This window comes from Lasioglossum baleicum, chromosome 15 (assembly GCF_051020765.1).
Source record: "Lasioglossum baleicum chromosome 15, iyLasBale1, whole genome shotgun sequence".
NCBI classification, from domain to species: Eukaryota; Metazoa; Arthropoda; class Insecta; order Hymenoptera; family Halictidae; genus Lasioglossum; species Lasioglossum baleicum.
This window is the reverse complement of record NC_134943.1, coordinates 8,787,802-8,800,272: the sequence shown is the minus strand read 5'-3', so window position 1 is coordinate 8,800,272 and position 12,471 is coordinate 8,787,802. Positions and strand designations below refer to the sequence as shown.

Genomic DNA, 12,471 nt, shown 5'->3' with positions numbered 1-12,471 from the left:
ATAGTTAGTGTTGAGATCCGGCAATCTGGCACTCCTTCCACGAACTTTTTCGAGAGTTTCTCGTATGACTTCGTATTATTCCGTATAAAATCGCGCAAACACCCGAAACCAATATATATCGCGAAGTTGTTTCTCATTTATTGAACAAATGGCGAGTACACTAGGACGCGTTCTTGTATACGGCGGTAGAGGAGCCTTAGGCTCTGTTTGTGTCTCCACATTTAAATCGCATAATTGGGTAAGTTAACTGTACAAGAGTCTTTATTAACTAAAAAGACTAGGCATCTGTTTCGCTATATTTGACGTCGGCTTCGTTGTTAGAGGAAGTCTCAGCTTTTCCTTGTAATTTCGAAGAATACTAACTCTATACATTAATGACGACCAACATTCTTCACATAAGAATGATTGTAGAACATCAATAGTCTGAATTACGACAAATACTTACTAAATTAATAACGAATAATTATTGCTTTCAGAAGCATCCGAGCAAAACAATATTGCGCAAGATTTATCTCAAATGACATTTAAACATTTTTTTCCAATAAAAAATTTTCTGATATCTTTCTTTTCTTTTTTTAAAGTTTATCTCGTAACTGTTTGAAAACTCCGTGCGATGATTAACATACGTTCGATATTTTCTGAAATATATCTGATTTCTATATTTTCGCGATATATCGTGTTTTTTTCATTCGAAAGTTAGATCAAGGCCATAACTGGTGAACTACATCCTTTCACATGATGAAACCTTGGAATTATACTGTCGCGATTATTGAATGGAATTATACTGTCAAGATTATGTAAAGAAATCTGAAACATTATTATTATATGCTTCTTTTGTAATTGCAGTGGGTTGGGTCCATTGATATGAAAAAAAATGATCAGGCAGATGCAAGCATAATTGTAAAATCTGAGAGCTCTTGGCAGGAACAGGTAATTGTATACTTTTTTATAAAAACATAAATTTATATGTACAAGTATGTATATTTTTAGGAAACTGATGTTCTCCGGGAAGTCACAGATATTTTAAAAGGGGCTAAAGTAGATGGTGTGATTTGTGTAGCTGGAGGATGGGCTGGTGGAAATGCTAGCCATCCTGATTACCTAAAGAATAGTGATCTTATGTGGAAGCAGAGTGTATGGAGCTCAGTCATTGCTAGCAGTATCGCTGCCCATCATTTGAAAGAAGGAGGTTTCCTTTTATTGACTGGGGCCAAACCTGCATTAAAGGGCACACCGGGTACACATTGTTTTAAATTTATTTAAGGGTCTTATAACTTATTTTTCAGTAGTCAAAAGCGCTAGATAAAAGATCAATCTAGGCCGCAGTTGTCCTCAAAAGTCCTATTTTTACGTTTACAAGGCATAATTTGGATTATTTGGCAGCATGTAGCTGTAGCAGCTTTATGAGACTAACTACATGCACAGCTGCGGTCTAGATTGATCTTTTATCTAGTGATTTTGACTACTGAAAAACCTCATCTCTGCATTATCGAGAAATGAGAAGGCACAGCCTACTCCTTGCAATTCTGGAAACGAGCCTGCACGCTTAAAAACGATCTTTTTATGTTTCAATATAAATTATATCGTTTCATCTAACTAGGAATGATCGGTTATGGAATGGCCAAAGCAGCTGTTCACCATCTGACAAAGTCTTTGGCATGTAAAGATAGTGGCCTGCCAAAGGATTCTTTAGTGACTGCTATTTTACCTGTAACTTTGGACACACCTATGAACAGAAAGTGGATGCCCAATGCTGACACCACTACTTGGACTCCTCTCGAATTTGTGGCAGAGTACGGACACACCTAATTCTCTTCTAATTGGTTTTATTTCTTACTAACATTATTGCTTTATTGGACAGTCTATGCTGGAAATGGTCACAGGGGCAAGAACGTCCTACTAATGGCAGTCTTCTACAACTGATTACTCAAAAGAACGAAACACAATTGGTTCCAATGTAAAAGGTGAAAATCAGATACATACAGGAACCAAAATTTCTGGGTGCTACCTTGACAATACACATACCTGATGCAAATGATCTGTATTTGGACTTCCAGCCCATTCACCTTCGTGTTATGTTTGAAACTTCTATCATTTACAATATAAGCATTTAAGAAAGTTGTTATTTTACATGTACAAAAATACTCTTATATTCATTCCAATGTAATAGATCTGCAACCATGAAAGTATGCAACCTGAGGACATCATTTTAAGAAAATGTTGTTATAAGTTACACATGAGTTTGTGTATTTATTTTTATATGAATGTAATATATTTTTTATAGTAAAGTACTTAATTCATTGAGAACGTAACATGTTACAATTTTCCGGAAACTTTTGTGTTACATGTATAAAATGGAGAAATATTAAAGATGTTATACAATATAATATACATATAAAGAATATATTGGAAAGGTATTAGTTGATGCAGTTCTCATTTGTGTATATCCATTACTATATAGTATACACGAAGTTTATAAGAATTCATACTTGTACACGATCTAGAATCAATGTACAATTCTATCTATCTTTGCAAAATATGTAATTGTGTTAATTACATTTTCAAATTAATGTCATCGTAATTCAACTATTAAAAGTACACATTTTATACACGGTACATTTGAATGCCTGAATAGCTCAGTCGGTAGAGCATTAGACTTTTAATCTAAGGGTCCAGGGTTCGAGTCCCTGTTCGGGCGAATTTTTTTTCATTTCGAAAAAATGAAAATTTTTAATAATTCATGCGACACGTCGTTAACACTATGGTAGTTCATTAACGAGTGGCAACAAAAATCTGTTAGCAAAGTATAAAAATGAATACAAAAGAATCAAAATCGTAGAATAATGCACACTGCACATTATTTTATTTCATATATAATACAATGGAAAGTTCATGAGTCATTTCTACAGCAAATTCTGAATACGAATGTACACATAATGGATCTTGTTTGATAGATTTATTAACAATAACCATTTACGCTAACGCTAAGGCAATGATAAAATTTATTATAGTCTTCCTGATTCAAGATCTTCCAACAGTTTCTTTTCAGCTGAAACAGAAAAATATACGATTATAATTTAATGAAAGAGAGGTAATATATTTTAACATTTCACTTATTGAGTTATGTGTAATATAGAAATATTATAATAGTAATTTTAATTAATCCTTGATCAAACTGTATCCTTTACCTTCTTGAGCAAGTTTCCTCTCTGCAGCAAGTTTTGCATCTCGCATAGGCTTCTCAGCCAATTCTTTCTCACGAAGTAGTGCTTCCTTTTTGCTAAACCTGCGTTGATGATAAGTTCCCCAAGCAATTCCTAGCAATAGAAAGCTCCATCGACTGAACTGTATGAAATACAATAATTACAATTGTTATATATATAATATAATAAGTACATTGTTCGTATGAAATATTAAAGATTATGTAGTAAGTTTATACAGTTGCAACTGTTCAGTGTTCAGTCAGTAGACAAGGTTAAGAAGTAAGAAGTAATAGTAAAGTTCATTGACGACTATAAATCGATTAACATGTCAGAGAAGAAGAACAAATTATTTTCGTTCATATTTAATCTCATGGATGCTGGTTAAAAGTTTTGTCAAAATCCATAAAAATTATGTAATGCGATCATCTTGAATATCCGAATCGAATGTTCGTTCGAATAACAAAAGAATGTGTGACAGGTGCATAGTCGTCATAACAACTATTTTAAACAAAGCTATATTGTGTTCAATTTACGAATTTTAATAGAAGAAACGACAACACTTACTTTAATAAGAGGAGATACCCGGACAGGTTGCGAACCAACTTCGACGGACGACATTTTGCTAGTGCATTAACTATTTAAGAAGAGATTGCACCGACTACCACCGACGGCACCGACTACTGAACGAAAATCTATTTAGTTTATCATCCATAGATTGGTGAAAACATTCGTTCATGGCCTTGACATTAATAATTAACTACTCTTTTTTAATATAATTCCTTTTAAAGTAGAAATCCTGAGTAAAATTCTTTATTATATTTATGACAATATTCAATGTCGTATAGTACATTTTTTAAAGTACATAAAAAATAATCTGTTTATCATGAAATATTTTATTTAATATTATTATGGTATTATAATGCGAGTTTGTAACATGCAAAAAGTCCAAGCTATATAGACCAATCAATATTGTGATCACGCCATCAAGTGGCAATAATATAAATTTTATATAAGCGTTTGCTGAATTTATTAGTAATCGCTGTTCATTTATTTATTTTACGGTTTTTTAGAGTTAGAATGTTTAAAAAGAATGCAAATTAATTGTCCCTTGATGATTTTTCACAGTGATTCGTGATTTTCGTGATCGCTTCTGATTGGCGGAGAGCATATAACTGTTCTTCGCAGAGACTGCCAGAGACATAAACTGTAAAATTGCGGGTTACATCGCATTTTTATAAAATTTATTAGATTTGTAAGACGTTTCTCAAACTCTCATTTGCGTTTATTATTATTGTACATTGGTATTTTGTAAAACTTTATACATAAACGTAAAAGAAATTGTCTGCATTTTTGTACTATTTACATTGATTTACATGTATACAAATCGTGTGGAAGAATTATTTTATTTCCAGAATACTGTGTGTGTGTGTGTGTGTGTGTGTGTGTGTGTGCGCGCGCGTGTGTGTGTGTGTGTGTGTGTGAGAAATAAGGTACGGAAAAGAAAATTGAATATATTTTCGTAATTTTTTAAATTTACGTTATATGCAAATATTTTTATGCAAGCTAATCGATGTATCTAAAAAAAGGACTAATTCAATCGAGATGAAAAATGAGGATGACAGTGAGCAAATTTACGATTTTACAGATTACGACCAATTACGAATTACGACATTACGATCACGGCGATGATCACCATGATCGTGATTCTGAGATCACTGTGATAATCACTATATAATTGTCACCTGATTGCCCTGATTGTCACTATTGTCACCAATTGTCACCAGAGGTTGTCTGGTCATGCTGGGTCATGCCTGGTCATGCCCGGTCATGCCTAGAGTTCAGCAGAGTTCAGAGTGGTTCAGAGTTCTTTATGGAACGAGTATTGGTAGTACTGTTCGTAAAATGATAACACGAAATTTTCACTATGTGTATATTCAGCGAGTATCAAAATGGCCAAAGGATGACAATACGTAGCTGTCAGTTGAAGGAAAAAAGAGATATTTTGAAAAGAATCGCGGGAAAATGTCTCATATCCAGTATGTAGACGAATTGGTCAAGGAATACTTACTTTTTAGAGGTTTTAGTCAAACTTTGAAAGCTTTCGATAATGACTTGAAAGCTGAAAAGGAGAAAGGCTTTCGGGTAAGTACACAGCGAAATGCTGTAGAAAAAGATGGATATACGAAAACAATACGTAAAAGACATTTCGTATAGAAATTCGTGCAAATTCATGCTCGATCATCTGTTATTAGGTAGACAAGATTGTGGATCAATTGATGCAGTATGTGTACAATTATGACTTGACATCTTTGAGGGAATTATGGGGGCACCTGGATACAAAAATGTTTTCTCGGCTGGAGAGCCATTTTACGCCAGCTGTGAGAAAGTTGGAGAACGCTGTTTTAAAAATGTATTTGGTAAACGCGGCATTAAATAACAAACAGGATCGAATTCAAGAATTTTTTATGAAAATGACACCAGAACTGCAGGGCCATTCAGAGTGGAAGGAATGGTTCGGTAGGATTTCCAACTACATACTCCTTTTATTTAGTTCGAAGTTTTGCAAGAGAATACGATTTATTCTACATTATTCATTTTCTGTCTTGCAGCATTGCCATTCGTTAAAAATCCAGAAGACAATCCAGCATACTCTGTACATTTTAGTAGACAATGGCAAGACACTATGTTACTATCCCTGCACAATTTCCTTGCTACTATTTTCCAAGTAGGTGAAAGGTATTTTGCATCTTGCCTCTCATATTATCAGTTCCATGAATCGCTAACGTACTAGATTCTGTGGAAGTTAATAATCTTTTCAATAAAGAGAATTTGTTACAAGTTCTTCTAGAACACAGAAATCGTGAGATTGTAAAATTGAAAGTATAAAGTATATTTATTTGAATTTTACAGTGTATGCCACTACCAACGCTACTCACTATAGATGAGGATACAAATAAATTAAAACGTTTACAAGAGGAGAACGAAGCCCTCAGGCAACGATTAAGTGATTCTGTTAAGATCGATAATGTAATGGATGTAAATCCAGGACCAGCTCCTCAGCATCCACCTATCATGGATGACTTTTATATAATAGCACAGTAAGTAATAAAGAAGATATGTAAATTATTTTCTTGGACACCGAAGATACTATGCCTAGCTAATACGTTTATTTTCATCCGAGCAGAGAATCTCCTTTATTAGAAAACCCCAAGACTCTAAGGAACCTGATACGAAATATAGGTGGAGGTTCTAGTCCCATTTTAAGTAGAAAATCTGCAACAAGTTCGAGAAAGACGACCGAACCCGAGCCAGTATCTACGAAACGAACGAACACCAAGGGGAAATTGAGTTCAATCAGTAAGTCTGATACCGTTACCAAAAGAAGCATTAGCTGTGATTCAAGATTAACTAGCTCTAGAAAAAGAGACTCGTCCATCGACGCGGTGGCCGAACGGAAGGCTAAAGATAAAATTGATTCCACTTACATTCTTCTTAGCCAGGTAATACAATTTGATTCGTATTGCGAACGTTTAGCAAATTGCAGGTAACAAAAACTAATTTTCAGGAGGAGTATACGGAGCACAGGACGTCAATAATCCAATGTAAAAGTAATGCGAGCGGTTCGTACGTCGCTACGGGAGATGCTGATGGTATCATTAAAGTCTGGACTCCGATACCGTCACCAAAGTAAGTCTATCTAGCTTAGTTTTATTTGCAACGCTTCTGTATCTAATATATATTGTTCTGTTTGTCGGATAGGACTGTTACTACATATATCTCTGCCACAGCAAACTCGAACAAAGCTATAACAGCGCTAGACTGGATCTCGAAGAACGAACGTTATTTTTTACACGGTGATAACAACGGTTTAATCCAGTTGCACGATACTCGCGATTGTAAAACTTTGTGGGATATTCAACATGAGAACTCGCGAATTATAACTCTGCTCTGCAATCCGACCGAATCCACGTTCGTGTGTTCCGTATCGGATTCGATCGAAGGGAGACTTCTGTTATACGATATTAAAACAAGAAAATTGGAGAGAACGTTACCATTGGAACAAAACGTAACCGCGTTATGCTCTGCGTTTAATCACAACGGCCAACTTCTTATCACAGGGTTATCCAACGGAAATATTTTGATTCACGATTTAAGACGGAACGAAATTATTGATAATATTAGTTGTCATTCAAGCCCGGTCATCGATATAGAATTAATTAACGATTATACGAACATTTGCACGCAAAGCGAAGACGGCAAACTATGTCAAAGAAGTTTGAATCACTCGGGAAAGATCCTTTGGGAGACGAAGATCAAAGTGGAGAAGAATACAGTCCATGGGAAACTGTTTACTTTTGACCAAAGCGGTAATTATATGCTACTCTGTACACAAAACGGAGGAAACATATACAAGGTACGTCATTTTTATCAAATGATGCTACTGAGATGCATTTAAAAGTACATACTAAAACAGGAATTACTTTGCAGATGCCACCAGGTGCACAAGCCAAAGTCTTAGAATTAGGTGGTCATAAAGGCACACTCTGTTGCGATTGGTCTACCGCCAATCAATCCGGAACTTGTATAACTGGTGGTGCTGAAGGAAAAGTCCGAGTATCAACGTTGCTTTCACCATGATACAAAAGCAGAATTAGTATCTGTGTGAATTCATAAAACGACTGCAAAGTTCGTCGGATTAGCTCAAATTTGTAGATAGTATTTACTTACTTAGCACATTGAATGTTAGGAAGAGGTTTTACAATTGCTATACTAAGGACGAGATCGAAAAAGCAGAGTCCTGAATGATTTCTGCTGATTTACGTGTTACTCGTCCTGAGTATCAAAGAATGGAACTCGAGAAATATTCCGAGAGACACGTTCGTAATATCATAAAACCGAAGTAAAGATCCAAGTATTTCGTGAAAAGTACAATGAACATTATACGTATCATACATTAGTTCAAAAACCGACTGTATTATAATTATATAATTACAACTCGAATCAGGGAATACTAAATGTAACATATACAAAAGTACTGTAAAAAGGAATACTATGAATCTTATGTTAAAAATAGGTCACATGACCAGAAAATTTTGTAAAAAAACATATGGGGAACTAGACTAATTCGTGTAATAACGGTCATGTGCAAAATTAGCGATCTAAGTTAAATAGTGTAGGAGGTACAGGAATATGTCAATAAACATTGGTCAATTTTAAAATATGCTATATTGTTGACATGCTGAATTCAAAGTCCAACGGAATACTTCCGGTAGAATATACTGACAACGCATTCGAATTGCGTTTCCTCGGGATAACAAAATTACGTTTACATATTCGTTGCCGATGACGCAAATTTACGTAATTTCAAATTCTATTTCTGATCGCCGTGAAAGAAATGAAAAAGTTATCGGTTCTTAAACTGTTAACAGGCGAGAAGTTTCAAATGTGGTTTTCTCATTGACCAACGATCGAACGGGCCCGTCATATCTAATTGCGGAGACCAGAACCTCCTGAGAGCTTCGATAATTTCCGCGGGTGATATTGGTTTCGTTACAGCAACCTAACAAGAAAAACATTGAACGAGGTTTTTATAATTTTTCTACAAGGTTTTACGAATGATTTTGTTTTCTTAATGGTACAAACCTTGCCGTGGTAGTATGGCTTATAAGTGTATGGATTCACATAACTGAGTCTGAGTCGATCTATGGCATCTCCATAAATTTTATTTTGGTCCTGCCTCACCAACAATGCTAAATCTACAATTTGTGCTACCGTTTCATATGCTAAATATCCCAGGATCGTGTATCCTTGTTTTGTTATTGTTATCTCACCTATAAAACAATAAAACATACTTAATACCTGAAGTTCTACCTGGCAAGCATATTTTTATTTTAATGCTCACTTTCTGGTGATAGCCAGTCGCTAAATTTATGTCTATTTTTATTGGCGAACGACGCATTCCGGGCCTTACTGAATTTTAAGTACCTAGCTTCATCCATGGATCGTGTCATTATTTCAGCACGAACGCATCTCTGTTGTTTAATCTCATCCACAGTCGATGCGTCCTCCATGAGTTCGCCGGTGTTGTCGATTTGATTTAGAAAATTATGGAATGGTCCTTTGTGTTTAGAATTTTCTGCGCTTTCACCATTTAGAATATCCTCGGGCATATCGCTATCTATCGATTTGTTCAAAGAAGATTTGTAGTCTTTTAATTCTGTAAAGAAAATATTCAGTTACGTATTTTTCTACGACTATGTTCTGGAATTAAATGATAACATTAGACATGCCTAAATATTTTATAAGTCGCTGTAATTTCACTTTATCCTTGCGTAACAAAAAGATTAGATCTTCCGCACAGATGTTGGTGCCCTTTTTTGAAATTCCTCGTCTTTCGGAAACTTCGCACGCTTTTCTTACGATCGTCTTCATTTGTTGTAAAACTACTTCTTCAACAATTCTTGCAGATTCTATTAGAGGCTCGCTACTATCTCCAAAACCATGCATCATTTGTCGAATTTCTGAAAAGCGTTATTTATGTAGCGAGCTAAATTTATTTCACAAATTTCAAGTTATAAATACCGGTAGTGTAATTCACAGGTTCGTTTCGAACAAATTGTGAATCGCTCGCCGATTTCGAGAACGTTGATTCAGCCATTGTCGCTAATTGGTTATTGATATCTATTTATTGTCTGATATCTGACAAATTTCCCGAAAAACAATAGCAGTCAAAATAAAGTAGCAATTAGGTTATGTACATCGCTACTACGTGCTACTGTATGTAAATACGTGAACTTGGTGAACTGCAGTGAACTGTCACTTTTGCTTATTCAAAATTGACGAAGCTTCCCAGGTCCCAGGCACTGATATATATCAGAATTGATCAGAATATCAGTGCCCGTCTGCTATCCTGCCAGTGCCTGCCAGTGCTTCGATTGTGCGCAACATTTTTCGTACGATGGATGGCCGCTAGAGGCGCTGCGCGGAAAAACAGTAACGTATCTACTATTGGGTAGCAGAGCGGCCAGAGCCCTGAGGCAGTCATATTGGCGGGAATGTATCGAAATAATCTTACCGGACAAAAAGACTCCAGGACGTGTCCTACGAGTTACAAAATATACACAAATACACTTGTTATACATTCATTTTTCAGAATCAAATCATATAAATTTTTTAAATTCTGCGGGGTGCTCAAGGAACCCCATTTCATCTACCCAATAGTAGATACGTTACTGTTTTTCCGCGCAGCGCCTCTAGCGGCCATCCATCGTACGAAAAATGTTGCGCACAATCGAAGCACTGGATCCTGCAGAATCCTGCTATCAGTGCCCGTCTGGCACCGTCTTGGTCACCTTGGTTCAGTAGTTCAGTCAAGTTCAGTCCAGTCTATGTCTATGCAAAAGTCTATGTAAGGCGGGAATTTTTTAACGGCTGTGTCACGCAACTCTGCTTGATAGTTTTCGACAGGTTTATAAAGACACTTTTCGAAATATTTGACAATATATGAAGATTGAAATCATATAATTCACATGTAACATAATGCATCCCGGTTAGTACTATACTTCTGTTATTATTCTTCGCGCGAAGAGGTTATGTTGGCATGTAAATATATATTTAGAGATCGAGCCTGCACAAAAGTAAACAAGATTTTCTAATATTTTAGCAACAGTTTTATCCATGGAAAAAGATATAGTCAGAATTATCAGGAGATTTAAATTCGAAGAATTGGAATTGGCGGTAATGCCTGTTTTCCCCGAAGTTTCTTGGAATAAGATCAAATCCGAGTTGATCAAATACCACAACGCTTTTACTACAACGAATGCAGCTCAATTTATCAAAATAGCTATAACCGTAAGTATTGTGTTTAAATGTATTAGAATATATATATATGCGCATTATGTACAAAGAATATTTATATATATACTTCTGTGTCTTTGTAACAGAACAGCAACATAAAGCAGAAAGATTTGAAAGATCGTTTATCAATGTTGCAGCTAATTGGTAATATGTAATTTCTTATTATTTTATCTTAATTGTTTGCTCTCTATTACCAATAGTTAAATGTTTCAGATATAAGTTGGCACAGCCATAGAAAAAAATGGTACGGTCATTTATTACAAGGTTCTGGAAAGCCTATAAATTATTTCAAACAGAAAGCGATTCAAGTTTATATGGAAGAGTATTTTGATTCGTTAAATGTAAAAGTGGATGTAAAATTATACACGCATAATAGTACGACATATATCTTTCTATCTCCAGACAAAAGCAAAAGAAAAAAGGAGAAGATTCTGCGCGATTTACCTGTTCTTTTTGCTATATTCGTGGGACAGAAATATTTTTTCACCAGCAAGAAGAATGTTTCTTCAGATATTTTGCAGGCGATAGTAACGAGTACAGGATTTCATAAAAGCAAACAAATGAATTTAATGGGTAAAAATTTGAAATCTTTGTGCAAAATGTTTAGGAAAAGGAAGGAGGGAGTATTAAATTCGGAAAACATTCATAACATTGTGGAGTATAACGATGCTGATCCTGTGAGAAAGTAATTTTTATTTATAAAAAATCCTTAAAAAGAATAGGATTTCTTTTTCATTATTCATAATAATAAATCCATAATTTTTGTATATTTTTTAGAGCTACCGGTATAGATTTTACTCAACGCAAACAACGTAAAAAATATGCGGAAGAATGTTTTGGGGATAAGCCTGCTACTATGGAATTACTTGTTGTAAATGGATCTAGCAAAATTCTTATATCCGAAGACGAGTCCACAGAATTACTTAATGAATTAATGAAAACTACGTTAGTATTACATTTTATACATTCCTAACATATTTTGATATTTAGTATTGTCGAGTAAACGTAAATTTTCTGTATTTCAGATGGGAGTACCATAGTCCTAATATTGCTGCCTTATTAACGAAATTAATAGAGCAGCGAATACTTGTTACACCTGTACCATATTATATATCGAACCTTATGGTTCTAGGCAAAAATGAATTTACGATTTCAAATAATTGACGATTTTATATTTAAATGATATATAACATTAATATATAGTCACAATTGCAGGCAGAGCTTGCAAGCTCATTTTATTATCTTCTGGAAATTTTAAAAGAATTACATGATTAACACACTAAACCTGCCGAGCCTTAAAAGTAACTGGTACACACACACACATGTTCCCTTATAAAAATGACAAGATTGATTTTATTTAGATTTGTGCAGCTCCTATTGTAATATGTGCTCCACTAAAGATATCTATACA

General features: G+C 34.9%; 5 protein-coding genes and 1 non-coding gene across 8 annotated transcripts; 4 read left to right on the top strand and 2 right to left on the bottom strand.

The window, feature by feature from the left end:
• The first annotated feature begins 10 nt into the window (after window positions 1–10).
• On the top strand, window positions 11–2,420 carry Dhpr (dihydropteridine reductase). Its single transcript, XM_076438790.1, has 5 exons — window positions 11–238; window positions 847–930; window positions 991–1,237; window positions 1,601–1,793; window positions 1,862–2,420. The coding sequence occupies exons 1-5, from the start codon at window positions 149–151 to the stop codon at window positions 1,959–1,961; spliced, it is 714 nt and encodes a 237-aa protein (XP_076294905.1). The 5' UTR covers window positions 11–148; the 3' UTR covers window positions 1,962–2,420.
• A 205-nt stretch (window positions 2,421–2,625) lies between these two features.
• Trnak-uuu (transfer RNA lysine (anticodon UUU)) lies at window positions 2,626–2,698 on the top strand. The gene has a single exon. It is a non-coding gene; the product is annotated as a tRNA-Lys (tRNA).
• Window positions 2,699–2,827: 129 nt separating this feature from the next.
• Window positions 2,828–3,886, bottom strand: Atpsyne (ATP synthase, subunit E). The gene is made up of 3 exons (XM_076438793.1): window positions 3,768–3,886; window positions 3,189–3,345; window positions 2,828–3,049 (listed from the first exon to the last, which is right to left on the bottom strand). The coding sequence occupies exons 1-3, from the start codon at window positions 3,819–3,821 to the stop codon at window positions 3,006–3,008; spliced, it is 255 nt and encodes an 84-aa protein (XP_076294908.1). The 5' UTR covers window positions 3,822–3,886; the 3' UTR covers window positions 2,828–3,005.
• Window positions 3,887–5,088: 1,202 nt separating this feature from the next.
• On the top strand, window positions 5,089–9,067 carry LOC143216324 (WD repeat-containing protein 91). 2 transcript variants are annotated; one of them, XM_076439253.1, is made up of 8 exons: window positions 5,089–5,345; window positions 5,456–5,720; window positions 5,813–5,928; window positions 6,114–6,301; window positions 6,388–6,703; window positions 6,769–6,890; window positions 6,963–7,617; window positions 7,692–9,067. In XM_076439253.1, the coding sequence occupies exons 1-8, from the start codon at window positions 5,226–5,228 to the stop codon at window positions 7,839–7,841; spliced, it is 1,932 nt and encodes a 643-aa protein (XP_076295368.1). In that variant the 5' UTR covers window positions 5,089–5,225; the 3' UTR covers window positions 7,842–9,067. The 2 variants fall into 2 exon arrangements, with proteins under 2 accessions (XP_076295368.1, XP_076295369.1); XM_076439254.1 differs by having other exon boundaries at window positions 5,204–5,345; window positions 5,460–5,720.
• Window positions 8,411–10,179, bottom strand: Spt3 (Transcription initiation protein Spt3). The gene is made up of 5 exons (XM_076439293.1): window positions 9,786–10,179; window positions 9,494–9,724; window positions 9,106–9,420; window positions 8,847–9,034; window positions 8,411–8,763 (listed from the first exon to the last, which is right to left on the bottom strand). Exons 1-5 carry the CDS (start codon window positions 9,859–9,861, stop codon window positions 8,626–8,628), a joined length of 948 nt encoding a protein of 315 aa, XP_076295408.1. The 5' UTR covers window positions 9,862–10,179; the 3' UTR covers window positions 8,411–8,625.
• LOC143216338 (uncharacterized) lies at window positions 8,651–12,224 on the top strand. 2 transcript variants are annotated; one of them, XM_076439292.1, is made up of 6 exons: window positions 8,651–8,787; window positions 10,867–11,054; window positions 11,147–11,204; window positions 11,274–11,745; window positions 11,838–12,005; window positions 12,086–12,224. In XM_076439292.1, exons 2-6 carry the CDS (start codon window positions 10,881–10,883, stop codon window positions 12,222–12,224), a joined length of 1,011 nt encoding a protein of 336 aa, XP_076295407.1. In that variant the 5' UTR covers window positions 8,651–8,787; window positions 10,867–10,880. The 2 variants fall into 2 exon arrangements, with proteins under 2 accessions (XP_076295407.1, XP_076295405.1); XM_076439290.1 differs by lacking the exon at window positions 8,651–8,787 and adding an exon at window positions 10,497–10,752.
• The last annotated feature ends 247 nt before the right edge of the window (window positions 12,225–12,471 follow it).

Excerpts from the sequence above, each read along its gene's own strand:
- Dhpr (XM_076438790.1), top strand. The coding sequence starts at position 149 with ATGGCGAGTACACTAGGACGCGTTCTTGTATACGGCGGTAGAGGAGCC. Across the intron at positions 239-846 it reads CATTTAAATCGCATAATTGG|TGGGTTGGGTCCATTGATAT; the intron begins GTAAGTTAACTG and ends TTGTAATTGCAG. Across the intron at positions 1,238-1,600 it reads TGCATTAAAGGGCACACCGG|GAATGATCGGTTATGGAATG; the intron begins GTACACATTGTT and ends TCATCTAACTAG.
- LOC143216324 (XM_076439253.1), top strand. The coding sequence starts at position 5,226 with ATGTCTCATATCCAGTATGTAGACGAATTGGTCAAGGAATACTTACTT. Across the intron at positions 5,346-5,455 it reads AAAAGGAGAAAGGCTTTCGG|GTAGACAAGATTGTGGATCA; the intron begins GTAAGTACACAG and ends ATCTGTTATTAG. Across the intron at positions 7,618-7,691 it reads ACGGAGGAAACATATACAAG|ATGCCACCAGGTGCACAAGC; the intron begins GTACGTCATTTT and ends ATTACTTTGCAG.
- LOC143216338 (XM_076439290.1), top strand. Across the intron at positions 11,205-11,273 it reads ATCAATGTTGCAGCTAATTG|ATATAAGTTGGCACAGCCAT; the intron begins GTAATATGTAAT and ends TAAATGTTTCAG. Across the intron at positions 11,746-11,837 it reads GATGCTGATCCTGTGAGAAA|AGCTACCGGTATAGATTTTA; the intron begins GTAATTTTTATT and ends TATATTTTTTAG.
- Atpsyne (XM_076438793.1), bottom strand. The coding sequence starts at position 3,821 with ATGTCGTCCGTCGAAGTTGGTTCGCAACCTGTCCGGGTATCTCCTCTT. Across the intron at positions 3,346-3,767 it reads GGGTATCTCCTCTTATTAAA|TTCAGTCGATGGAGCTTTCT; the intron begins GTAAGTGTTGTC and ends TATTTCATACAG. Across the intron at positions 3,050-3,188 it reads GAGGAAACTTGCTCAAGAAG|CTGAAAAGAAACTGTTGGAA; the intron begins GTAAAGGATACA and ends TTTCTGTTTCAG.
- Spt3 (XM_076439293.1), bottom strand. The coding sequence starts at position 9,861 with ATGGCTGAATCAACGTTCTCGAAATCGGCGAGCGATTCACAATTTGTT. Across the intron at positions 9,421-9,493 it reads GCGACTTATAAAATATTTAG|AATTAAAAGACTACAAATCT; the intron begins GCATGTCTAATG and ends TTTTCTTTACAG. Across the intron at positions 8,764-8,846 it reads AGCCATACTACCACGGCAAG|GTTGCTGTAACGAAACCAAT; the intron begins GTTTGTACCATT and ends TTTTCTTGTTAG.